Source organism: Cyanistes caeruleus, chromosome 1 (assembly GCF_971803275.1).
Source record: "Cyanistes caeruleus chromosome 1, bCyaCae1.hap1.1, whole genome shotgun sequence".
Taxonomy (NCBI): Eukaryota; Metazoa; Chordata; class Aves; order Passeriformes; family Paridae; genus Cyanistes; species Cyanistes caeruleus.
Genome location: NC_141701.1, coordinates 42,103,799 through 42,131,736, shown reverse-complemented (window position 1 = coordinate 42,131,736; position 27,938 = coordinate 42,103,799). Strand labels below are relative to the sequence as shown.

Genomic DNA, 27,938 nt, shown 5'->3' with positions numbered 1-27,938 from the left:
ATGGACAGGGGCTGGCGAGGAGGATACAGAGAGGTCAGCTCGCTGCCGAGGGCTCCTGGGGGAGCAGACCCGGGCTGGCTCCTGGGCTGGCTCCCGGGCCGGGGGCGCGCCTCGGCTGCCGGCCCCGCCCCCTGCCCCGCCCTGCCCCGCCCTGCCCCGCGCGCTCCCGCGCTCCAGGGATGCGCCTCGTCCTTCCTGGCGGGAAGTGACGGAGCCGCTCCGAGGGAAGTGACGCGCGAGGCGTGCGGGCCCGGACCGGTGTGGGGGGGGCTCGGACAAGATGGCCGGATCCACAGGTCTGTGAGGGGGGGCTCGGTGGGCCCGGGAGAGCGGGAGAACGGCGCGCTGGGCTCGTGCTGGGGAGGCGCCCCCGCAAGGGCCCGGGGCGGGTCTCCTTTCTCCGGGATGGGAGGGAGAGCTGCCTCCGACGGGAGAGCCCCGAGCGGGGAGGAGTTGTCTTCTGACAGGGGGGAAAGGGAAGCTGCAGGGGCGCCGGGACAGGTTATCACAGAATCCCAGGTTCACTTAGGTTGGAAGAGACCTCTGAGATCATCGAGTCCAACCTGTGACCGAACAGCACCTTGTCAATTAGACCACAGCACCGAGTGCCACGTCCAGTCTTTCCTGAAGCACCTCTAGACGGTGACTCCACCACCTCCCTGGGCAGCCCCTTCCAATGTCTAACGTGAAGAAATTCCTCCTAATTCACTTATGCCCCGGGGCCGATCCCTTCCTTCCGTGGGGCAGCGACATCCTTGTGAGAGCCCGGCCTGGGGCTGCGTGATGGGAGACAGGGCTCCGAGTGCCGGGGGAGGGAAGAACTGACCTGCCAGGAGAAAGCAATGGATGGACAGATGCTGGTGTACGTGAGGAAGGGAGGAGAGGTTGTTAGCCTGGCAAAAACGCTGCAGGAAAGAAAGATTTGTACTGAAGATTTGTCTCAGTATACCACTGGGTGAACATAGAGGACGTGGTATAGTGGTATATAAAATAAAGGATTGTCTGTGTCCCCTTTTTATTCGGGAGAGAGGGGCTTAGTCCTGTGCTGTGTTTTGGGACAAAGGTACTTCACTTTGGTAGCATAGTGGGAAGGAGGAGTGGAGCTCTCCTCCCTATGGCATCAATTTGAGCCAAAGGGTCTCTCTTATAGGCAAATTCAGGAGAAAGGGCTGGCAGGAATCCCACAAAGCCCATCTCAAACCATCACACTCTGTGCAGAGCATTGGTATGGCAGAACACTGTGGAAAGTGGTGGCAAAGGAAAGGACAAGAATATTGCTTCAAGTACTAAATGTAGAAGCACAGTTATACTGTCTCTGTTTCATTTCATGAGAGGCTTGAAATACAAAAAGGCCTTTCTCCCCGTGTTAAAGCATGAAGTCTTCAGGGGCTTGTTTCCTCTTCTGTCACCCCTGAGACTTTATAAGTGGGATTGATGGACCTCAGGATAGGGGAATTAATTGATTTCAGCAGCTAGTCTAGGATGAATGTTGGCCACTAATTTATTTCTGCTGCCAATCCACTGGATCATTGAGAGATTGGGACTATAACAAAACATAAGAAGCATCTGTATATTTAAACTGGTCTTGGTACTTTGCTGTTGATTCTGTGAGGAAAGCTTGGGCAGGTTTGGGATTTTTTTTAGAGGAGGGAGAGTCATCTCCAGTTGGTCATACATTTGGGGAGGTGGGATCTCCAGAATGGAATTATGATAAAGTTGCAACAAACTGAGTTATGAAGTAGCTTTTGCAGCTATGTGGAAGAGCAGTCCAAAAAGATAGCTGTTGCATATGATAAACACAGCTAGAATGGATATATGTTATATATATTAGGGAAACCCAAGTATTTGCTCATCTGGGAAGTACTGAATTTTATTTTTCTAGGATTCTTTTTTACCTTTTTTCCTGTTGTCTAAATTTGAAAGGGTTTTATTTTGGAGCAGCACTGAAAGACTTCATCTTATGTCTGGGCTTTCACTGGAGATTTCCTGTAATACACTAAGAGGTAAAGTTGGTTTAGGTCATGTATTGAGTACTGGCACTTGGCATTCAACTTGGCTAATGTAGAATATCAGTTACTAAAACTTTTTGTAGTGAAAAAAGATATTTTCTTCCTACTTCAACCCTACAAGAATAAATATTTTTGATTGAACTTTGATGGTTTCACTACTGTAAGTGTTCTTTGCAGTCATACAAAGAGTTATTTTAAAATCTCATATATAGTTAGTTAGGGGGGTTGTCTTTGACTCAGAAATGCAGCCACACTTAAAGTTCATAAAGAGCAGGAGATGTAGGAAACTTTTAATATGTGTGACTGCTCCAAACAATGTAAAGGGCCAGTACTGCATGTATGCCTTGTTGAAGAAATTAAATTAAACTAATTTGTTGTAGTAAAATGCAGCAAGCAGGCTGAATCATCAACAAAACTGCTGGGAAAATTAGTCAGGCTTCTAAAACAACATATCCTTGTGGAGGAAATACTGTGACTTTTTATTGGTACACACATGGGGTGGGGGGGTGTTTGTTTTGTTCTTTCCACATAGTATGCAAAAATTCAGACTTCACCCAGAACTGCTCTTGCCAGGAACCTGTGTTACAATCATCTGTGGAGGAGGGAAGGGAATGGTTTGCTATAGACTTAACTTTGTTGTAGACATAAGATTTAAATCTGTCTAGCTCTATGACTTTATTCTGCTCTTTCTATAAAGTTCAACTTCATAATTATTTATTTCAGAAAAAAAATAGAAATGTTTTGATTGCATGAAGTCCAGGAATGAAATTCTAGCCCCAAGGAAGTCAACAGCAAAACTTTTACTAAGGTCAACTGTTTTATCCCAGAAATTCCTTTCCTGGGCTTGCTAATTCTGTACCAAACATGTAACAAATGATGTGCATTTAACAGCAGAGAATTTAGTTTGAAAATTGCTCTTCTTTAATGTGTGCCAAAGAACTTGTATATATATCAGTGTTACATTACTGTTCAATAAGTATCTTACCTGCTTTCTAAAATCACTTGTAATGAGTAAATTTTACATGTAGATACTGCATGTGCTAGAAATGGATATTTGTAAGCTGCCATTTGATCTGAAAGTGCAACACCTTCTGGAGCTGAAGCTGGATCTAGATTATTTGTGTGGGTTCTGCTTCATGTCTGGAGCTAAACAAGTCAATTTTAACTCCAGACCTGCACCAGAGAAGAGAGCACCTATATATAATACATAATCATCCAGTTTCATATTGCTTAGCTAGAGATTCAGTCTGTTAATGTGTTTGAAAATACATAGTAGAAGATGTAAATAAACACAGTTTCAAGTTAAGAGAAATAGTTCACTCAGGCATACCATTTAAACATCTCTTGTGTATCTCGAGAAAAAGAAACAGATAAAAAACATCATTATAAGGAGTAAATTCAGGAGTTAATTTCTGCATTTTGAAAATTTGTGTTTCACTTAATACTACCTTATATAGAAGGCTATACATCTATCTAAAAAGCGAATGTTTCCTAAAGGTATTGATGATGTCACTAAGTGGTTAGAATTTATGTGGGAAAATATGAGAATTAAGGCAGCAGTATCAAATATGCTGCTGTAACTATGGGCTGCTAATGCTTTTGTCTCCTTCCTCTTCAACTGAGAGCTTCAGTAGCTTGGGGGAGGGTAGATAGGGCTGAGTTAATGAAAATTGCCCTTAGTTTGCTGAAACTGGGTGCTCAGGGAAGAAAAATTGACTGATCTGCAGTCAAAATTATATGAGATTACTGATTTACTTCTAGTATGTAGTTTTGAGCAAGCTTTTTTGAAAGTATGTTTGAACCTCTGTGGCTAGATCCCTGTGAAATATTTTTTCCTGGAAAATCCATAATTTAATATCCTGTTATTATACTCTGTAAGGATGAAACGGCTTCATTGTGTAACCTAAGTTGCCCATGCAAAAATGTCCTTCCCTTTGATTTTATAGATGATTGATTCTGTGAGTAGAAGTGGCACAATGCATGTCAGTGCCTTATTTTTATAACTTTGTTTTTTACTTCTATTTGCAAACATTTGGTGGTTGTGAAAGCAGTCCTAAGTGTGCATGACCTGCAGTAAGGAAGCTGGTATTAAAAGTGATGGGCTGGAAGTGGTCTTGAGTGTGTTCTAGACTCCCTGAGGTGTGCAATTCCTAATGGATGGGGCCATTGTTGTTGTTGGTTTTCATTTATTTTGCTTTGAAAGCTGAGATTTTTTTTCTTCCTCTCTTAAAATTCTCAATTGTAAGATATTCTATAATGTGAGATATTTTGCAATACTTTCTCTTAAATGCCTTGAAACACTTCTTTTCGTTCCAAATTGAGCTGATGTCTGTCTGTTCTGTGCTTAGTAGGGTAAAGATTTATATCCTGTATAGGAGAGACCTAGATATTAGGAGCCATTCAGAGCAGTAATAAGGGGATACATTCATCAGTGGGTTGTAGAAGCAATGATTTAAAGACCATTTTTTCCATGTAGGAGATGTGATATAATTTAAACTTAGTGTCTAGAAAACTCTGCACAGGTGGGCTTCTCTTTTCCTCTGACCTGTTGAATGTTCGTTTCCTTACTCTTTTTTCTCCTTGTTGAGGAAATAGTTGTCTGTTTTCTATCCATTGTGTTCTACCTTGAAGGATATACGACTCCCTCTCATTTTCTTTTTTATGCCACCACCATATTGTTCATTTATCCAGAACTGGCCCAAGAAATCAATTTAAGAGCTTTTTAGAATTTTACAGGCCTCAAAGTTTGTTCTGTGTTAGCTCTGTAAGCACAGACTTCTTGAAGATGCAAGTAATCAAACAAAACAAAAGAAGTAAAATACTGTGTTCCATGAGGCAGCAAGTACTCTGTGTGGAGCATTTTTCCATCCTGTCCTATGCACAAGGAATTGTAACTATGATTGTTCTGCCTCCTTAAAAGCATCTTGACAAACCACAGATAAATTCAGCTGGGTTGAGAAAAGTTTAGATTACAAATGACTTTTAAACTATATATAGACTATCAGTTCTTTCCAACTTTGGGGCATATATAGGCAAGATTCTCTGTTTCTTAGAGCTTTGCCTGTATTGTTTTCCTGTCTTTGTTTCTGGCGTTTTATAACTTTGTCTTTAAATACAAACCTACTTATGTCTTGCTGCCACAATAGCTGTGTAAGAGTGTTCTCACAGCAAAGCAACTTCCTCTGCAATAAAAAAGTGGCCTACTTTGTAATCTGTTTGTTTAAGAGCTTGTTTGAAATTCAGGGATGTTATCAGACATAGTATTGAAGCCTATTACCTAAACTATTCTGGAAAAGTTTAGCCTGCATAAAGGTACAGCAGAGTTTCAGGAAGCTATGCCTTTCAGCAGTTGGAGGCAGATGGTCCATACTATAAACCTAAGCATGCATGAGAAGAGTTCTCATCTAAGAATTAGATTTCCAAGTCTTATGAGTAGTTGGTGGAATTGAATTACATACATATTTGTTAGTGTTTGTGTTTTGCCTTATGGAAGATTTTTCCAGAGGCAGTGTTAAATACATGCTGTGAAACTGTTCAGCCTCTTTTTGTTAACAGACCTTTCCTCTCTCTCGTCCCTGTTCTTTTTATCTACTATTATCTCTTCTGTTATCTTTTATTATTATCTGCACTACTAACTCTTTTTATCTATACTATAGCTCATATTTCATCTTGACTGAAACTGAATGTAAAGTACTACATCAGCTATTCCTGTTAAATTTTGTTGCCTTGTCTCAGTTATCTTGTGGGAACCTCAGCACAGACCATGGAATGACAAGAAAGTGCTGTGGGGAAAGTGTTTAAAGTAGCCTTGATTTAAGTATTTGGAAGGGTTTTACTATACACTGTCCTGCCCAAAGAATGTTTTTCTTTGTATTTGTCATTTGAATACACTAATGAGATATAATTCAAACAATATTTTGAATTGAATCACTGCAGAAACTTATGATTGTGAAGCTGTCAGACTGGTTCTGAATAACATGAGCTTCTGGTTTACAGCATTTTCAAAAATGTGTGATAATTTAAGTCTGTGGCTCTAAACCATTTCTAGTTAGCATTTTGGAAGGAGTGGAATCTTCAACACTTAGAACTTCAGAGCTCTACAGTCTTTATTTTGGAAGGATGAGATGCTTCAACTAGATTTAAAAAATAGTCAGAAAAATAATACATTCAGTATGCTCTTTTAAAGAATTCTTGCATTAGGCATATTTAACAGCATAGAGAAAAAGATCACTTCCCTCCATTGTGTTTGTGACTATTCATAAAGCATAATATTCATAAGCATGTTTGCAATTTGCTTGAGTAAATCAAAACATTTTGCCCAATACATATAAAAGGAATGTCCTTTATTCAGTACATTCACAGTAAAATGTCCAATTTTATTCATATAACTTAAAATTTTTCCAGAAAAGGAAATTTAAATTTTCTTTCTTCTCCTTGAAATGGAATGTGTGATCATGTAAATATTAAATAATTTGAACTTTTGAGTACCACAGCATATAGAAAATAGCAGGCTGAAGTATGACTCACAAAAATAATGTAGGAAAATAATTTAATAGCAGTTCTTTTTACTAAATATGTGGTGATTGGTGCATTTGCTGATTATATCCGTAAGTGTATGCTTACGTGTGTAACTGAAAGAATAACATTATTTCTTTTATATAGATAAAGGAACTGTGTTTTGGACTGTGGATAGGTGCTGAGTCATGTTGGAAAAGACCTTCCTGCAAATGTTAGAACAACTGTTTGCTAATCAATGACTTATAAACCGTTTAAGACAGCTTTACAGCTTTACTAGACTAAATCCTTGATGCTACTCATGTTATCTGGGTCACACATTGTACTTTTAACTTTTAAAGCAGACCCTGGGAAAGCTGTTTGATGATGGGATACTTGGCTCTGCTGGGTTCCTGTAGTCTCCTGCTCCTCCTGTCCCTTTATCTGGAAAAAAAAAAGTTTCTATGTCATTGTAATTTAAAAGGTAACTTAAAAAGTCTATGTTTCAAATATTTTTTTCTCTCTGCCAACACAAAGTCAGGTTTAAAATGCAACTTTCAAAAATGAGCCATTTTAACTTTCATTATTTTTTTTCTTGTCATTATTTAGCTTTGTGCTTTTAAAAATGGGGTAATTTGTACTAAACAAGTTTGGGGGTTAGTTTTTAACTTCTGAAGGTAAAAATTGGAAAGATTTCTTTGACTTGTAAAATCTTGATTCCCTAGACTATTAAATCACAGTTGATATTGCTGGTGGTTTTTGAAGTGACAGATATATTTTCTAACTTCTGTTTGCTGGCTTCCTGCCTTACATTGTTTTGTACAAAATTGAAATAGTAATTCTCAATTTGCTAAGCATCACAACCTGTCACTTCTCATTATCTATCATTTCATACACTAAAACGTATGGGAAGGTGGTGGAATTATTTAATATCTCATGTGTTTCATTCAGTGGTTGACTATAAAGAGTTAAGTTTTAAACTGTAGTCAGCTTGTGCATTTCCACCCTTCACCCAAACAGCCCGGATGTCAATTAATGAGTTATTTAGTGATTTAACTGTTTAGTACCTGTATGGTTTTTCTTAACAGTGTGAGTCACCACTGGTCATGCAGTGTCTGAGTTAATAGTGGTCTTGTTTTTAACAAAAAAAATGTACTTAGATATAATACACATTGATAAAGAAATGCCACTAATATTGGTGCGAATTTGTAAAATTACTTTTAAGCAATTTGCACCAGTTTTCTTTTGGGATTCCAGTCCAGTTTAGTGAGTTTTATGGTTTTCTTTTGTTGTGGTAACTGTTTTAAGAAGTTTGTTTGGATAAGGTATTTTAATTACTTAAAACATTTGTGGGAATTTCTGAAGGTTTGGGTTGTTTTTCTATTTTTCTTTCTCCCCCCCCTTTGTTTTTCCTATGAGCTTGCTTATGCCTTCTCTGTTATGTAGTCTTCACAACATTTGTATCTGTAGTGAAGCAAGCTTCTTCATTAGTGTAATTTTTATGAGCACCATTAGTCATTCCATGCCAGTAGCAGTGCTCAAGATGATCGTGTTTGTATGAAAGCATACAGACAGAGTGATGTTGTTGCATCCTTGCTAATAAAGCTGAGTTCAGCTGGAGTTGCTCTCAGTCTGGACTATATTTTGTGTGTGCATATACTTGACTGCTCTGTGCTTCTTCTCACTGATGTGCATATGAAGATTCTTGCTCTCATTTACTGCTGTACCTTGTGCAACTTTAGGGTGTGTAGGGTATTGTTGCTCCATAACAAATTGGGAGTGGAGAGGACATTTGCAAGTTGGGCTGCAGGAGTTGCGGAATGCAGGTTTTCAGTGAGGCATGAACCTTGGTAAGGAGAGATGGTGGAGAATGAGGAAAACTTGATGGAATTTTTGAGAGATTGGCTCCTTCATGGGTGCTGGTCAGAGGTTGGAGCAGCTCTGATGAATCAGGTAGCTAATAGCAGCTGCACCTCCGATTGCTTCTTCTCTGAAAAAGGTACATAAGGGGAAAGGGGTGGCAGTGGGGAGCAGGGAGAGAGGGGAGAGAGGAATGACCGTGAGCATGGTTAGAAGTGAATAAAAACTAAACAGATATATGATGTGTTTTCCTGGGAGATACTGACCATCACAGGAAGAGTTGTGTCCACAGGGCTGCCTTCCGGAAATTATCCAGTGGATTATAGAACAGAATTGGTAGAAATCAAAGTTACTAGAAGGAGTTAACTCACTTCCTTTTGGTTATTTGGGAGGCAAGATAAAAGAAGGGAAGACCTAGGTGATGCCTTGGTGACTTGGCTATTTGTTCTGCTAGTAATTTCTCACACTTTAAAATATAATTAATAAAACCTCAAATTGTAGAAACTTTTCCCTAAGAAGTTTTGTGTTTGGAATACGAACTTTGCTGGAGAACTCAAGTTTGAGGTCTCATCATTTGTAGTGTGAAACCATATTGAATAAATTGATGTTGCTTTTGCAGTTTTGATCTGCTGAGATCTCTTACTCCAGCATCAAGATTTGTGTTTTAAACCATTTTAACGTGTTTGTAAATCAGGTATGTGTCTGCAAATCCAGCTACTAATGGATAGCTGTCTAGAAATTAATTTCTTCCCACCCCAGTGAAACTAAAGCTAGCACTGAAAATATCATTCTGTGTAGAATTTATCATTTTCAATTATTGTTGCTAGTAGGTAATTGATAGTGTCTATGTTATGAGTATGCATATGAAGTAGAAATCCAGGTGAAAAAAACCTGCATCTGTAAATCTATGTAATTTTTTTTTTTTTTTTTTAAATAGTGTTAGTGCACTGCCCTAAAGAAATAAATACGTTTATATCTGTCCAGCCCTTTTTCCCTCCACCAAAATCTGAATACTGAGTTGCAGTTAATGACCAAGTCTTTTGCTCTATTAACAGTTTCTCATTAGCTGCCTTCTTAATATAAGCCATATTTAGAATGTTTATGGCTATGGCTGGACTGGACTAGAAAGAAATTCCTATGAAAGTTATTTTCAGGCAGCCTAACTTAAGTTCTGGACTGTGCCTATTAAAATACTACCAAATGTAGGATTTCACTTACATGAAATTAATAGAAATTTTCACCAATATAATTCTGAAAACAATTATTACTTTACTTAGCTTTAACCAAAAATGAGGTTTTAAGATAAAGGGTTATAGCTTTCACACTGTTGTGGCTCTTTATTGGCTCATGCTGGGAAATGTTACTCAGCAAGTGACATATCTTTATATGAAAAAAACCAAAACCCAAAACCTGATGAAATGCATACTTTAACTTCAGTGTGCATGGTTCCTAGAATTGCACCTCTTCCTTGAAATCTGTGTGCTTTCAACTTATTTAATTTCAAATATTATTAAAGGAAAAGAGGTTTACCAGTTACAGGGCTCCTACGTAGTGTTTTATATAAATATATCCATATCCATATATATATATATATAGTTTTAGTCCTGCAAAGACATGAAATAACCCACTTAGTCCTTACCAATTCATACCTGTTCAGCATTGTAGCAAAACTGGCTCTGAATAACAGTGAACATTGAACACAGTGAATAAATGGCCTTCTGCTCTATAGTGTTCATTGATGTACATCTGCTTAATTGAGCTGTGGAGTCTTACCTTCTACTCATCTCTTACTAATTCTTCAAGTTAGTTGTCTTGGTTCTTTCTTTTGGGATGAATAATTTCTTTCTATGTGAAAATTAATTTTTACCTGATTTTGTTCTTGAACTTCTATTCCTAGAAAATTTCCATAGGTAAGCATAGTTAAATCTGCAAATTCATTAAGACTAACCTAAACTGGTGTTGCTTACAGCTCTGTGAGGTGTAGATTTGATTAGTACCTTATTCCTCATCCTGATCAATGTGCATGGACCACCCATTGCTGCTAAATACCTTGGTTTCACCATTTAAGTTAACATAGTATAGGACTTCCCCAATTTAAACTCAAAACTGTTAATACAGAATATTCTGTTGCTTGAATTTTGTTGCTTTGGGACACACTTGTTGGAGAAAGGTAGAGAAAAATACCGTAGAGTAATGCAACTTTAAAGTTGCAAAAAATGCAGCTTTATGACTGATACAAAGAATTATGAATTTGAATTTTACTGAAATGTATTGAAACTTTCCTGGTTATTTCCTTGGTTATTTGAAACAGTGATTTTACTATGTGTGTAGTAATGTGATTTTAAAACAAGAACAAGATAGCAAAGTCCATTATTGAATTGCTGCATTCCACTACTAATGCCAGCAGTGGAGTTCCATTACAGACAAAACCATCATGTCCAACTTAGTTGTTGTAGTAAATAGGCAAGTTACACAAAATATTTCAGGGTTTTGGAGCCTGGTTACAGTGATCAACCTCACATAACTGCAAAATCATTACAGTACACTTGGGAATACACCTGGTAGTAGGTTCCTGTTAGTAAGGCTTTTCTTGTGTGTATTTTCAGAATATTTACTAGGCTAAAGAGTATGTGATGTGAGCAGGGTAACTGGCAAATGAGAATACACATCAAGTTTACAAAAAAAAAAAGCTTTTTTCAGAGGAATACCTTCTGCAGCCAGAATAGAATATGTTACTATTTAACATGCCCTGACCCTCTTTCCTCTCTGCTTAATTTATTTTTGTTTGTTTTGTTTTTAATGTATTGGCCATTTCAGGGCCCATTTAAGGCTTTGGTTGTTTTGTGCTCTTTTTGTGGGTGTGTAGACCGTTGTTTTTAGTGCAGCATTTCAGGTTTTTACTTCATTTTGTCCAGAGCAAGATGAATTGCTCAGAAACGGAAAGGAACAAGTTGTTTTCTCTGTGTTTCTCTTTGTATTTTTTTTCTTCCTCTCCCTGCCCCAGGAGAAATTGTATTAGGGCTTGAAATTTGCAAGACTGACGTCCTTCCCCCCTTTCCCTGTCCTTAGGAAATACTTACTTTGCTGCGAGCCTGAAGCTGATAAATGGAGTTTGAGAGGTTTTTCTCTTTGTTACCAAGCTGAACATACTTTTCAATTTCTCTTTTGCTGGAAGTCAGTGGGCTAACTGGCTATAAGAGCTAACTCATATATTAAAAATTCATATTATTTCGTATTACAGGCTCCCTGACATAGCTATCTCAATTAGGAAGAACAGCATCCCTGACATATCTGACTGTGTTAATGTAAGATTTTTTGATAGCACTTGTTCTTGCTTGCATATTAGGATTTGTTTCTAGAGCTGTCTATGGGAGTGTTGGTAGTATGGTATGGGGTGTGCTGGTTTAACTATAGTAAAAGTGCTCCTGGTACTGATGTAACTTTCAGGAGTGATTGAAGTTAAGAACTAAGGGAGATTTTAAAGGAAACCAAATATTGGTATGGATATTGTTATGGACAATTAGATAGTTTTGGGTCTAACAGAAAACTTTGCACTTTAGGCTGTGAGCCAATCTGTTAAAAATTTGGGTGATGGTTCACTTTCGTAACCTGCAGGGACAAGAGCAGAGTGTAGGTTATCCCACCCTTGCCTGTTACACAACAAATAATGATTTGATGTGTGAGGAGCTTGGACTGCCAACTATTTGCAGGAGTATGCCCATGTGAGTTGTTTAAAAATGTGATTTAATGTATCCAGTGAGCTCTGTCAAATCAGACATAAGTGTACATAAATGCGACTGTGTGTTGTGTCTTGGCGCTGATTAAATAATTGTATTACTGAGTGATCTGACATTTCCAGCTGTGAAACTCTGTCTAGAACTGCTTCATCCAGGCAATTCTCATTTGTTACTCTAGTGAAAGTTGTTGGTGCTACTAATGGACACTGAAGACTCCTTTTTATTTTCTTTCCTGATTTTTTTTTTCCAGATTATGCAGTTAAAAGCTTAGCTATAATTTTTTTCCTGACTCGTCCTTTGTGGTAGTGTGTTTTTTATTTTTATTAACTTGGTGATTTAGAATATAATGTCTGAAGTGGCTCCATATATATGAAAGTAGACTCTCATGCTTAAATTACAGGCATTGTTTACTGAGTTTACTTTCATTCTCTTCTAATTCCAGAATATTAAATTCACTGATAATTCCACAGATTTCTGTAGCCCAGTTTCACAATTAAATTTTTAAATGAAAAAGTATTGGTATATGTAAGCATGAGTGATATTTTGTTTGTTTGTTTAAGTGAAATATATTTAGTTCAACTATTTGTGAGAATTTGGTAAAAATTGTTTGGCAGTTCCTGTGACAGTTTTTGGGCAGGGGTGTCAGGAGTACAGGAGTACTTTTTGTAAGTAAAATCCACAGTGAGGTGATCTTTGTAGATAAAGTCAAGAGAGGTTGGTGGGTTGAGTGTTGCTTTCGCTTTTTGTTTCATTAATCTGGATGAGCCCATCTATGTTTTCACACGCAGAGCCTTTGTCCATCATTGCCAAGGGCTGTGCTGAATGCAGTGTTGTATTGAGCTGTAAATCAGCCTGCTGAGGGGAATTTACCATGCCTATAGCTCTGCCCGTGTTTAAATCGACAGCTTTAATCCCCTTCACTTGGAAGTGCAAGGTTTTAGCTGAGGAGTTACAGAGGGTAAAACCAACCTGTCTGTGCCAGTCTGAAGCTGCTTAGTGATCCCATCAGCAAGTGGCACTGGGGAGAACACCTGAGGTCTGGCAGCCAGCTGAAGAATGGTGCTGGTTTCTGTAATTTCGTACTGCTAATCAGCTGCACATGAGAACAGAAAGATGTTTCATTGTCCAGATTCTGTAAATGAAATAACGATTCTTACTCAGATTCAGTCAGGAATATTTCAAAGTTTTTAGCAAATATTTGGTGAATTGCATTGTCTGAATTAGAGATAAAACTGCAAGTTATGTATGCACTATCAACATGCAGTTTAAAGTGTGCCTTCTGAAATACCTGAAATAGCAAGAAGAAGAATTTTTTTACTTTCTATTTATACTAGGAGCAAACTTAATTTTTGGAAAATCCAAATCATCCTGGACTTGACTGGACTTGTAGACAGAAGTTCTTGTTGTTTTTTACTGGGAAGATGGCACAATCTCGTGCATGAGTTCTGTTCTTCAAGCTAGGTGATTTTGTTTTGTGCAAATGTTATATAGCATGATCAAGGCAAGCACGTTGAGTGCAATAGTGTGCACAAGGGCAGGAGTGGATGCTCAAGACAGTATTTAATTCCAGTTAATTTTGCTGGAGATTTCTAAGTCTTTATTTATAATTCATAGTAAGAGGTTGTTTTTTGTTGTTTGTTTTTTTAAATACACTGTGCTAATTTTTAAGGTATCCTGTGTCACTTGTCAGAAATCTAGCAATAATTGTTTTCTACTAAAACATTCAGTAATTACTTCAATTAAAGTTTGAAGTATTGATGATAAAACTTTAACCATATATGTTAGTGGGTTTTGGGAGGGAGAGTTTTGTTTTTATTGACAGGGTTTTGTGTGCATGTGTGTTGGGTTTTTTGTGGGGGTTATTGTGTATTTTTTTTTAACACAGGTGTTTTTGCTCTTATTTTATGAAAGTAGACTCTCATACTTCCATAAAATAAGAGAAAGTAGTGTTTTGCTACTTAGTTCTAGCAGTGATAAGAATGTTAGTATGGGGAGCCTGGCACTTGCTCTCAAATGTCTCTTTTCAGAGCAGATCTAAATTATTTTTTGGAGATGTTCTGGAGGTTTCCCAAGTCCTTCACTGCTCCCCTTGGGCAGATATGGGAACCAGTGAACGCAGATAATATGATGGAAAATATGTGAACACAGGTCAGTTCATCATAAGGGGTTGTTATTTCCTAGTAAGTGTCATCTCCCACAGTTTAATGTGTTGGGTATAATTTTATGATACAGCTGAATCAGTGCAGTGGCTCTTTGTCACAAAAAGCTCCTTTATCCTCATACCCATCGCTTTGCAAAGGAAGGCACTGAGAGACACAGCAGTCAGCTCTGGCATTTGTTGTTCTTTTTTCCTGAGTCAATTCAGTTGATTAACTGGTTGGATTTGATTTTTGCCTGAAGGAAAAATAGCCTTTTTGCTAAATTAGTGTGACAATTTGGCTGATAGAGGAGCCTGGTTAGTGTAAGAGCAACAAAGCTCTGGGAGAAGGCATGGAACATCAGAACCAGGAGCAGTTGGGTCATCTCAGTGGTGCTGAAAGGTGATAGCATGTAATCAGAAATAAACTTAAATCCTGTTAGGTATCATCTTTTATGTTCTTTTTAAAGAGCTAAACTGTGATTCAGAAATTCTGCAGTCATAGCAGGGGTTCTGAGAAATGGTTGATTTAAGCTACTGGGGAAGCCTAAAGTAATGTGTGAATGCTAAAGTACATGGGGTTTGTGGGTGGAGGTTGTTGTGGTTTTTGCTTTTTTTTTTATTTGAGACTGCACATACCAATCAGAATCTATTCAGTCATGTGATGCAAAGTAGAAGTTTATCATTCTGGTTTGGCAGACTCAACTCCATGTATGAATGTGGAGTAAAAACTTTGTGGTTGAAGTGTGATTGCCAGTTCTCATCTCTAGTCAGAATTAGATACGTAAATATACAGACTTAATGTTTATCACAAATCAGAATGGGACCAGAGGAATGGGAAAATGTATTTCAATGCAGGTTTTTAAAAGGCTCTATGTCAAAAAATTGAGATGTGATCTGCTTCTTGATGTACTCTGCTGGTGCTTTCAGTACGTGTGCTTGCTGGGCTGGTTTGTTAAGCTGTGAGAAGACTGGCCAAAATGTATAATTTTCTGCTCAGTTAACAAGTGGAGGTAGCTCAGTATGAGCTCAGATGAGTGGCAGTACCAAGGCAGGACGGAAGGTGAGGCCATACATGAATGACTTAATTTCCTTCCACTGTCCTGATACTATACCCATAATGCTTTTCCCTGGGAATTTGGAGAACTTGGAGACAATAGTTTCTGCAGTTTTTAGAAGCCTCTCCCTAGTCTATGTTACTATAAAAATAGTTTTAAATGCTCCTTAAGGGAAGTTACAGTTCTGCAAGATAAGTTACTTGAAGAGTTGCTAAAAGGTATGTGTTTCTATACTGGTCCATATATCTGCATCTATTGTCTGACTAAATAATAATATAGTATATTCAAACTCCTTGTTTCTTACATAGAGACTGCTTCGAGTACAAACTAGGGTAATGTAAAACCTGAAATCACAGTGATATGTAAACCTGAATAGCTGATATGCAAAATGGTTTTCTTTGACCTTCATCTTTTTCAAGCTTGCTAATAACATTGTGTGTATCCGGTCTTAATTTTTAGTTTTATGGAGCACTTGGATTCTTACAGTTCAGGAAAGGATCTCTAGTGAATATAATGGATAATGCTATAGTTGTAAGAAGCTATAAGAAAAAATAAATAACCATAAGCAGCTGTAAGTAAGTGGAAGTTTTCTGGTATTATGATATTGTTACTACATCATGGTGCGTATTTTATTTGAAAGTAAAAGCATTTCATGATTGCATGCACAAATGTTAATTACCTTTCTTCCCTCAGTGCTGAAGTACCATTGTAGCTTTGATGCTGTAAAGCAATTGAACATCCAGTTGTTTAATATCTATCAATATCTGCCTTTTTTCCATGAATAATAATAAAAATCCTGTAATGATAGTTTGGTTAGTGACTTTTAGTTGGTACTCTCTAAAGGCAGTTAATTTTTATATTGTGGTGTGAATATATCTTTATCTCTAACAATTTAATCAATGCTTCTTTCTCTGGCAAGTAGCAGTATTAATTACTGGATTAAAAAAGACTTGATTTTCAATTTGTTTTCAGATATTAGTTTATTGTTGGGTTTTTTTAAAAACAAGTGAAATCAAGTGAAAATATTTCAATCTTACAGTTGGCATTGATTATCTGTTATTATATATGTCTATATATTTATTATATATCCATGCTAAATGTTACATTCTTTAATTATGTGTTTGAGTAAATTTGCCGTATTGACTTTATGTGGATTCTGGTTGATTAGAACTCGACAGTCAATTGATTTTGAAATGTACTGGATCTAAGCAGTATTGTGCTTGGAAAAGAGAATCTGAACTAAGCCATCTTAGACTAAAGAGGGTTCTTCTATTTTCTGTTTTATGGCTTGTATTGGTATTACTTGGTGGTAATTAACTTCCAGTGAAGCAGTTATTTGCTTCAAGGCAATTAGACTGCTAAATAAATTTGTGCAGGTAATATTTGTTTGACTTGGAAAATACATTCAGCAGTTGCCGGTGTGTAACATATAAAAGCAACAAAATTGTTTAACTTTTCCTTAATGTGAGCAGTATTAATTGCATTTTTCCATTTTCTCTAGTTAAAGTACCTCGTAATTTTCGCTTGTTGGAAGAACTTGAAGAAGGGCAGAAGGGAGTAGGTGATGGTACAGTAAGCTGGGGCCTTGAAGATGATGAAGATATGACGCTCACCAGATGGACAGGAATGATTATTGGGCCACCAAGGGTAAGTGTGATGAAATAAAACATTTTTGTTAAGTTTTTGGGCAATTCAAGCTGCAAAAAAATGTTCTACAGTGTAAAGGAATTAGTTAAAATTCAATGTATGAAATTGTAGTAGTGTATAATTCCTCACTTTCTGGCATATGTTTTCAGGCTAGTCTGCCCTGTTTCTGCAGCTGTCTGTAAGACAGTTGTGATCTGAGACCCATTTTACTGAGTTAAGAGTATATTCATTCCTGTATTTCCACTGTTACTGAACATAAGTGTACACTGATAGTAGGATAAACAGGTAACTGTCTTTCCCCATTTTGTCATATGTGCCTGGTAATTTCAGTTTTGTAGTAAACTGGCAATATATTTTTAGCTTCCACAAGTTTTATCAAATTCTCTCTCAGTATAAGTGTTAGAATTTCGGTTGAATCATACCTAAAGACTAGCAGCTTTTAATTACCTCTAATCTTTCTGACCTTTGAAGTTCTTCAGAATGTTATTTAGACTGATACAACTTGCAAGAGAAGTAATCACCTCTTTTGTGTATCAGCCACATCAATGGAGACATCTTGATTTATTGCACACTTTCTCCTAAGTTACGATGTGATTCAGAAGATCAGTGTGTAACTGAGACCTTTAAATGAGCATGTCTTCCACTGCTAGAATGAGAACTGTCGTGTATGTCCCTTGGTGCTGCAGGGCTTATGGAATGAACTGTCTAAGAGATCAGAACTCTGCCTCAGTGAAAATAACATCTTCCAAAGTAGCAGAGTCCAGAGATAGATTCAGTGTAATTCAACTTTCTTTTGGAGGTCCACTGCCACTTACAGTAGACTGCTTTGAACACCTGAATGACTTTGCTGAGCTCTTAAGATTTGGGTGCAGTTGGGAGAGGATGGGTTTAAAATATAATCATAATGACTGTATGCTTTGGATATTAGCTTCTGTGGAATCAGTGTTTGAGTACATTTTGAAGAAAGTTTGTAGTCTAATGTGTTGGGATAAAAACTTAAAAATTTGACCTAGCTGTCATAGGGTCTCCCTGGCTCTCCAAAAGCCCTCCAGAACTGCCTGTGACTGCTTTCTTGTTCAACCTAAGGTAGACTACTACACATCTTTGAGAAGAGTTTATGATGTGCATAATACTATGCTTATAATACTGTTATGTAAGGTCCCATGTGTTTTAAAAAAATAATAAAATTACTCCACCCGGCTTGGGATACACTTTTAGTCCTGGGCAATTTGTAGTTCTGTGATTTTATTTTCTTTATCATAAAGACTGCATGCAAATAATATGTCTTGTGCTATTTCAGAGACATGCAGCCTTGCAGATAGAATGACTTGCAATATTTAGTGACTGTAGAGAGTGGAAGCCACCAGTTCCCAAGCCAGTGACAGCACCTTGAGAAGAATTGCATATCTAATTTCAGGGTCTGCAGAAGATGTGTTTTTTGGAATTGCCTGAATTAAGTAGATGATGCAGTTAGGCAAAACATGGAGAAAGTTGCTAGTATTGTCAGTGAAATTCTTCTCATACATGGTGTCTCTACAGTTGTGCAAAAAATTTGCTTATCAGTTTTTTTTTCTTGCTTCATTTGAAAGGTGACCAACAGCAAGAGAGGAGGGCAAGATTTGTTTTGGGTTAACGGAAACATTTTTCTGACTTCCGGAAAATGGGATTTTAGTTTTTTTTGGGAAGCTGGCATGGGATGCCTGGCTTGCAGTAAAACAATGACTTGATAAATTGAGCAAAATTGAAAAGTCTCCTGCATAGGAGTAACAGAATGAGAATGAGTGCTGTTCTTGGGATTTTCCAGAGTTGTGAGCAGAGTTATATACATTTTGGCCTATTTTCACTATAACTGACAGCATCCCTCTCTGGGGAAGTAAATTGTTTTGGCTGAATGAATAATGAGAATTTTAATCACTGTGTTTTCTTGCTGTGGTACCAGCTACATTACCTGTAGCAGGACAAGATGACTTTTATTTGGCCTTGAGCTTTTAATCATAGAATCAGAATGTTAAGGGTTGGAACGGACCTTAAAGATCATCTTGTCCCAACACCCCCTGCCAGGGACACCTCCCACTAGACCAGGTTGCTCAAGACCTCATCTAATCTGGCCTTGGACACTGCCAGGGTTGAAGCATCTGCAACTTCCCTGGGCAACCTTGTCCAGTGCCTAATTACACTCACAGTAATGGGAAAGAATAACAGCAAACCTTTCATTTTGCTTTGTTTCTTTCTGACCCGCTTGCTGTTCAGTCTCTGTGCCTGTTCAAAAATTATGGTACACAGGGTGCTTCACTAGTCCTGTTTCACTTTGCATTTTAATTAACCACAGACTAGACTCTTGTTTTATAACTTGTCTGTGTGGTTGATATTTCTGCTTGGAGAGTGACAGCTGACTGATGCAGGTTAAAGATGCTACTTCTGGAAAGCTGACAGGCATGTTACTACTTTTTTGTTCATGTTGCCTCTATCTGTTGTGCCAGTTCGAAGTCAGGTGTAGAAATGGAGTTCATGTTCCTTTTGGATCAGAGAAACGTGCGTCAGTGACCAGCAAAGCACTGATCCTTGGCATGGCCTACTTGATAAGATTAAAATAAATAGTTCTAATGTGGCTTTCTCAAAGTATACTTTCATTTAGAGTTGTATGTACCATGGTCACTTTAAAATGACATCTGCAAACCAACAGTCATTTTACTGTCCAAGCTCATAAATCCTCCAATAAACCAAGTAATTCTCACCTACAGAAATTTCAGATATTTTCTGTAGTGATAACTACTTTCAGAGTATGTTTCTTTTACAGGTTATATTTTTACTTTGTTTTTGGTTGTATCTTAACTGTTGACTTATTGGCACCTCCATCATTCTCCGTTTCCAATTTTTTTTCGGTGCTAGGTATTTCATTATAGGGGAAGGTGGTGATTTTACTAAAGCTAATTGATTTCTCCTAATCCTGTATTGTGCCACTGTTGTTTTGAGGATGCAAGTGAATAGAAAGGATGAGAGTAAATGTGAATTAAAAACAGAATTGTATTAAAACTTGTGTATGGTATAGTCAATAAGCAGTGTAATTTATGCATAATCATGAAGTAATCAATATAACCTAAACAGTGAAAATCAGTCAGTAATCCAAGACCTTCAGTTGGTACATGATGGTAACAAATTTGTATTTATTTCATATTTCTTGCCTTTGTTCTGTTTAAAAAAAATTCTTAATATTTAGCTTTCAGTGAAATGCATTAGTGTGTCTTTTTGCTTTCTAGACAAACTATGAAAACAGAATATACAGTCTGAAAGTAGAGTGTGGACCTAAATACCCAGAAGCACCTCCTACAGTTAGATTTGTAACTAAAATTAATATGAATGGAATAAATAATTCCAATGGAATGGTAAGTTGAAATGGTAAGATCAACTATATTGTTAATTTATACTAAAAAGTATTTCCATGAAAATCAGGTGAGGAATATGGTTGTTGGACAGGGATTTTGTATTTAATTTTTATAATACAGATTTAAATTGAATTTTGGTGGCCTACTGCTTTAAATATTTTTGGCTTTTTGTGGCTTACCAATTAGACAAACATTATTTATATTGAGACAGTTGTTTCTTTTAAATGAAGATGAAGGTTTTAGTTTTGAACAGGAGAACAGTAAGTGTTTAAGCTGTGTGTAGGTATTTCCTTTATAATACTCTTATAAAAGGGGTATTAGTTTCTTATTGTATCAGGAGTATTACAAACTCTCTCTGATGTTTCCACTAATTAAAAATGGAGGTTATTCCTGATGAGACTCATTCTGGGTATATTAACTCACCTGTAATAAACTGGTGTATTTATACTCTTGTTTCCTTTGTACTGGATTTATTCAAATCCAAGGTGATTCCGAACTTTGGTCTTAAAACCTTTTGAATAACTGGTAATCACTTGCATTTTAAAGATCAATTTGCAATGAATTGCTTTCACTGATCCTGCAGTTAGGGTGGAATGAGTTCAGAGATGTCAACTGTGGCAGCAGCTCAAGCAAGTTTGTTACTCTGTTACTTACCAGATACTTAAATACTGTGAGCAAGTGAGGTGCCCCCTTGCTCAGAGAGAGGAGGTGTGAACTGGCTTGCGTTTTCAGTGGTGTGTGTGTGTGTGTGTGTGTGTGTGTGTGTGTGTGTGTGTCAGCAGGAAACACAATCACATCTGTGTGTGCATTTGTCTTTAGCGAATGCAGAGTAATTGGGTTAAGGTAATACCTAAAGCTGCGATAGCATCTTTGGATTTTAAATAATTTGTAAGATTTAAAAGAAAGATGGACTTGCATTTCTGTAATTAACAGTACTGAGCTGTGAAGCTCAAGTGTCTCAATAACTGTAGCCGGGAAAGAGGTTCTCAGGGGATCTTTTGAGCTGTTGTAGGTTGTAGAGTAGTGTTCTGGTTGGTCATCTAAAGCTAGTGCACTAATACTTCAGAAATAATCTAAAATTACTCTGAAAATACTTTTATGTAGCTAACAATCTTACTCTACCTGAAGATCCTGTTAAATTGCTATCTGCAAATTGGCTCATGCCCTTAATCACAGCTGTGGCTTGTTGTCTAAGGGTGTGTGTTTATTGAGAAGCTGTGAGAAGCAGAAGCTGCTTGTAGTATGTTTGGAAGATGATTTTCATACCTCTTTGTAGGACAATAGGAACATGTATTATTGTGATTCAGTGAAGAGCTATGCTCTCATGACTCTCATGGCTTCATCTCTGCATACCCCAAGATATAGGTGTTTGTTTTCAGAAGCAGGAGCTTAGACTAGCAGAGCCTGAAGGCTCATATTTACTGAAGCCAGTAAGTTTGAGCTTTCATTTGGAGAAGTCTACACTTGCTCAGCTTGCTGACAAACAAGGTGGCTACTGTGACAGGAAATCTGCCTGGTCATTTTAAAAGTACTGTTCAAATTGAGCCATTGTTCCAGGAAAATTTGATTTGAATGAGTTAATAAGCTTGCATCAAACCATCATTAATTGTTCTCCCCAAAACATAAACTTGTGTATCTTATGAAGAATTTGCTATGCAAATATAAAACTTCTTTTTCTAATGGATTTAAATAGGAATAAATAGTATTTTTAATTAAAAGAATTTTCATAGGTTATGAATTTAAAACACATTTATTATGTAATTTTTAATGCGGCCATTGTCCCAGTGTCTTGCATTTTATTTTGTCTTTGTAGTCATTAAAGAAATGGTGAAATAAACAGTGGGGGCATGTTCAGCATCCTGGAGCAGTTAATATTGCTGCTTCATGATAATTCCTTCATGTTTCCTCCAAGCTGTTCTCCTGTTTTCTGGTCATCTTTCATTTAATAGATCATAAGTGGCTTGCTGCATTCATCTGCAGACTTCCTGTTCTGTCCATGCTTCTGCATGCACCCTGGGTTTTGACATGTGGCCAGCTTTTGGTCACATTGCTTGTAGATGTCAGGAAGAAGTTGTGGCTTGCTGAAAAGAGACGTGAGACAAACAGCAGCTGAAATTGTTTTATTTTAGCAGATTATGCTCAAAATGTTTGTAATGTTGTTAAGGTGGGCTTGTATGGCAGTTAACATCTGTGGAAAAGTAGGGCCAACACTGGGAGTTTTAGAGGGTGATAATTTCTGTTGAGTTAGAGTGTGAGTGGTGGAGGGAAAAGATGGATCAGTGCAGTTACTAGGGGTCTAAGAAACTATTCTCATACTGCCCTGTGGGCAGTGGTTCTCAACTTTCTTGGCTTAAAAATCCCTTTACACTTTGCATGAAAATGACATGTATGTAAAGAATTTATCAATACTGACAGATACAACTTTATTGACTTCCTGGTTGATTATTCTGTGAGAGAAGAGTTTGTAAGTAACTTTTCTGCCAGCAGTGTATCTTCAGGAATCACTGTTCGGTAAATTTAGTGCAGGAAAGGAGAGAACTAATTCAGGAATATTTAAAAGACTTAGATGCTCTCAGGCACCATGTTAAATTGAATTTTCTTATCTGCAAGTTAGTTTTTTATGGGTTTTTTCTTTTTAATTTACCTATGGACCTTCTATATTTGTATACAGAATTAGATTACTAAGGTCAGAAAAACCATTCCAAGTACTGGTGTAGAGCTGGACAAAATGCTTTTATGTGCTAATGTCATCACAGTTGTAAAACTGTAGATTGTCATTCTTAATGCTACAGGGTCTTTTCTCTTGGGGGCTTAGGTACCACATGTTGATAAAACACAGGTTGCATTCTATTGTGCTGTTTGTTTTCCTCTTTTCTTTTGAGGTTGTCTGATTTTTGCATCTGTGATAGTGTTCCACATCAGTCTATCTTGCAGGATTTGCAATCACTTCTGTTTATTTAGATACCCTTTACAGCTGGAAGTACTTGTTTAATTTTACATCACTTCGGACTCTCAGCTGTAAATCTGTAAGCTGTCCAGTTACTGCTTTGAGTATGTTCACTGTAGACATTTGCTACTTGTTGAAGTTACTTGGAACATGATAAACACTGAATACTTTGCATCATTGTGTAAAATAATTTGTTTTATTTTCAACTGTTTAGAAAAAAATAATGCATTTTATGTATTGCATCTCTTGCTGTTTTTCAAGGTTCTACTGTGGTGTACCCACCCAATAAAATATTCTAAATAAAATGGTCTTCAGATTGCAGTTTGCAGTTTTATTAGCTTTTATGTGACCTTGAAATGTCTCCCTCTGTGTTCCAGGGTGTGCTTTTGAAAATTACCTAATGCTTTTGTGTGATTTGAACATAGTTTGTGTCACTCTCTTAAATGTCTTATCATTGTTCTTCATAAAGTCAGTTTATTATGCACTAGCTTGGAAATTAATTCTTCAAGACAGAAAACAGAACCTGAGCCAAAATCTTTACTGCTGCAAGATGTTACAGAAGAAGTTGGTGACTTGCAGAAAAGAGACTTGAGATAAACAAACAACAAAAATGTCATGTTGCAGCAGTCTTTAGTCAGAAAACATTCATAGCAATATTAAAGTAGAGTTTGCAGTCTGTGAGGTTTTTTTGTTGCAAATTCACAGCAAAAAAGAAAAGCAAGAGGAGCCTACTCTTAAGTGATCAGCTCTCGTGTTCCAGTCTTTGTAGAACTGAATTCTTTGAACAGCAGTGGTGACTGGCTACTGTGTGCTGTAACTGAGGCACACATCCTGACCTGAGGGAGCTGACAAAGGCAAAATTGAGAAGCAAGGAGAAGGAAAATAGTGTGAAAGCAGAATTTCCAGACTGAAGATAGATGTTCATTTCTGTAGTCCCAGAGTCCTTGTCAGCCATTTTGCCTCCCATCTACCACGTTAAGCCAAATCCCCTTTTAAAAAAGTAGTAATAATACAGGAATTACAGTGATGATTTCACCAGTGCTAACTTTAAAAACCTTTCTGTATTAGCTTCTACATTCATGTATTTTGAACTGGCACGATGTTGCTGCATAATAGAGCTTTTCTTTTGATGCTGTTTTTCTTTTTTATCAAATGCTTGCAATAATTATTAAGTAACCTAACTGCCATTCATACTGTAGCTTCATGATACACTGTTGTTGGCAGGGTGTCAGTTGAAGCAGAACATTGCGTTAAAAGAAATGCCTTTAAGTGCTGAGCTGTAAATAAGGTCAAGGATCCTGCTTAGGGACTTCTTTCCAAGGGGTTGTTTTAAGCTGTGTGGATTCTGTCAGTTCAGTTCAGAAAATATTTCCCTGTACATAGTTTACCTGAGCCGATAGGCAGTAGCACTGTAAAAGGAACAAGAGAGGGAACAGAAGTTTCTTGGGATAGTATTGCTGCCCAAGCCAGCATGGTGTTAAACCTTGGCCTCAGTTTCCTCCTACAAAAAGGTTTAGTCTCATCTGGTGTTCTGAAAATAGTCTCACTTCAAATAATCTAGAAAAAAAACATCTGTGTTAACATTCTTATTTCTGATTCCAGGTTTTTTTTTCTTTCAGCTTGCCCTAATTAAGATGGGATAAGAAACTTCTTGATGTTTTATGCTGCCTAAATCATAAAACAATGGTTTCCAGCACTCTTGTAGCCATGTGGGCTGCAACTCTACCAAAGGAATCCAGTAGCATGCAATAGCCCTATTCCTGCCCCAGGGCCTGCTTTGCAGTTGCACAGCTGTAGGCCCCTCTGTGTTAGGTTTCTTCATGCAGAGGCTGGAACTTAACCTGCTGCCAAAACAATTCCCAGGATGACTTTCAATTGCTGACTTTCCTATGGAAACCTCCCCGTTATAATATAATTGTGTAAATTGTCCCACAGGTTTTATAAACGCATAGGAGAAGTCCCATGTCCTTTCCTTTCAGTTCATATTCCAGTTGGTAAGTGATGTACAGTAATCTTCACGGCTCCGTAAGATGACTTACTGTGAGAAGGATGCAAAGAACTAAGAAATGTCTGAGCATTACAAATCAGTTATTTCAGTATTTCAAGACATTTCTTAGTACGTGTAGTGGCTCTAGATGTATCAGAAGCACCGTGTAATATCAATGTGAAAGAAATCACTAACAATACTTGTAGCAAAGAACTAGTAAGGGAAATGTTCTTCTAGAAAGGTGTACTATGGACTCTTGTGTGGCAGGTTCTTTTAAAGAACTGAGAAACATCCAGGTGCATATATTAGTGTAGTGAAGGTGATCACTTGTTTCTTTTTTGGGGGTAATTTGAAAAAAACTATAAATTTTGCGAGATAGCAGCTCCAGTTTTGCAGTGAACAGTTTGCTGATGTCCTCCTCCCCTCCTCCTTTCCTTCTCACTAATATAAGTAGCAGCACAGATGGAAGGGTCCACCTGCATGGATTTTATTGCAGAATCTGTATCTGTGTGTAAGTATGTAGTGGTTTTCCTTAAAATAATTTAGGATCACAGGGACTTCATGCCACAGAGAAGGTGTCAGGGAATGCTTAGACCGTTTCATAGAGCAATTAGGTCGATAACAGTTATTTATGTAGAGATTTTGCGTTCCATCTTAAATTAGATTTCTCTCTTCTTTTTCCAGGTGGATGCACGGAGCATACCAGTCTTAGCAAAATGGCAAAATTCATATAGCATTAAAGTTGTACTTCAAGAGCTAAGACGTCTAATGATGTCCAAAGAAAATATGAAGCTTCCACAACCTCCAGAGGGACAAACTTACAATAATTAATTTTAGCTGATTCTCAAACTTCTGTCTTAAAACAACAACCTTCTACTCATGTAATGTCTTGATTAAATCTCACAATGCAAACACCCACACATTAAAGAATTTCAGCTGGTATACATGACCTGGACATTTGTAAGAATATATATAATATATGTATGCCCAATATGTTTTCAGGCACTATGGGAGAAAAAGGCAGCACAATTATTTTTTTTCTCTTATTGAGGCACTGTCATTTAAGCGTAAGCCTGAAATAGCCTATAATTGGAATTCAGGTTTTACAAGATGAAAGCATGACAGAAAGTGTCAGATTGCTGTGGAATAATATATGTTACTGAAAATAATTTCTGGAGAAGGCAAAATATAAATGGCATGCTTTATCCATCTTGCTTAGTAAAAGAGCTGCAGTTAAATTTGTTTTGAGGTAGCAGGTACAGTGAATACCGTTGCTCATCTTGTTTAATTTTGCAAGGGTGTGGGTGCCGACTACTAGTAGTGTCACAAAGTATGTTCAGGATTGTTTTCATACCTGTATTTATAAAATGGGGGGATTAATTTCTGTTAAGCAGCTCCTGTGTTACATGTATGGGACATGGCAAATATTTGTTTACAGTCTTTGTTCTAATAAACCATGCATTTAAGTTTTAGTGAAACAAAGGAAATGTATGGATATGTGATTGAGATTAAAGTTAGTCTTAAAATGTAAATAAAATGTGGAAAGTGTCTGAGGCTGTGCCATTTCTATAATAGTCATGTAATATATGTACAGTAACTGGCTGAAGTAGTGGAAAGCCAAACACAATATTGCTGCTGGTGTTACGTGCACCTTTTGTTCTTATCACTTTTGTATCGTTAGTTTACTTGAGAGGTCAAGATATTCCATATGTTGCAGGGGAGTAAGTTCTGTTATCTGTAGTATCACTTCTTTAGACAAACTTGCACTCTGTGTGTGTGTATATAAAATAGTTAAAAAAAGAACCCAAACACCAAACCAACCCCAAAATAAAAACAAACAAAACTCACTTGCCTACTCATTTTCCCTTTAGTTTCCCTCCAGATTCTTTCAAGAAATGAGCATAACTTTCACTTTGCTTACTTGACCTCTAAGCAGTTTTCAGATCACATTGCTGAAGTTTGTCCTACTTCTCAGTCCTTTGTCTTGCTTTCTTGCATCTTTTCCTCTTTAATGTTACTTGCCTTTTTTTCTTGTCTGTTCTGCTTTTGCCTTTTCTGAAACACACAAAAAAGAAACTTCAGGAAGCTTTACTAAAAATCACACCTGTGCTACAGATCATCATATTTCCATCTGCTTAACATGAATCATTTGTTGTGATGCCACTGTTTGTAGCTAGAAGCTTTCTGCCTTTCCTGCAGTCATTAGTATGTTTTTTCAGTGTATTCTGTCTGGTGGGAACACTGGTTTTATTTCTGTTACTCATTTCTCAAAGGCAAGTAGTTAATGCTGTTCTTGTGGATATTACACCTTCTTTCCCTGCCCCTCACCTTGGAGAACACAAACCTTTGTTCATTTTGGTGAGAATATGTAACATTGAGAGTGAGTCAGCTGTTTGCATTCAAAGTTTTATTTAGTGGTTCTTTTGAAAAAGTGGATATAAGCAAAAGCCATCAACATCTAGGTAACTTTCTTTGATAAGACTTTGTTTCTGATGTAAACAATGAAAAGCAATAAACTAGGTATTTTTTTTTTTTTTTTAAGTGAAGGGGTTGATTGAGATTTGTCAATTTATGCTTTTTAGACAAATTGGGCACTTCCAGAATTGGTGGATTTATAGCTGCCAGCTACCTCATGTCTGTATTTATATATCATTTGTGATGGTTTGGCTGAAGTGCATT

General features: G+C 37.3%; 1 protein-coding gene across 1 annotated transcript; it reads left to right on the top strand.

Annotated features, from left to right (window-relative positions):
• The first annotated feature begins 138 nt into the window (after positions 1-138).
• UBE2V2 (ubiquitin conjugating enzyme E2 V2) lies at positions 139-26,809 on the top strand. Its single transcript, XM_023921148.2, has 4 exons — positions 139-296; positions 16,797-16,942; positions 20,200-20,325; positions 25,944-26,809. The coding sequence occupies exons 1-4, from the start codon at positions 281-283 to the stop codon at positions 26,088-26,090; spliced, it is 435 nt and encodes a 144-aa protein (XP_023776916.1). The 5' UTR covers positions 139-280; the 3' UTR covers positions 26,091-26,809.
• The last annotated feature ends 1,129 nt before the right edge of the window (positions 26,810-27,938 follow it).

Bases quoted from the DNA above. Each gene is read 5' to 3' on its own strand.
- UBE2V2 (XM_023921148.2), top strand. The intron at 16,943-20,199 runs GTAAGTGTGATG...TTTGCTTTCTAG, and splicing joins TGATTATTGGGCCACCAAGG to ACAAACTATGAAAACAGAAT. The intron at 20,326-25,943 runs GTAAGTTGAAAT...TTCTTTTTCCAG, and splicing joins TAAATAATTCCAATGGAATG to GTGGATGCACGGAGCATACC.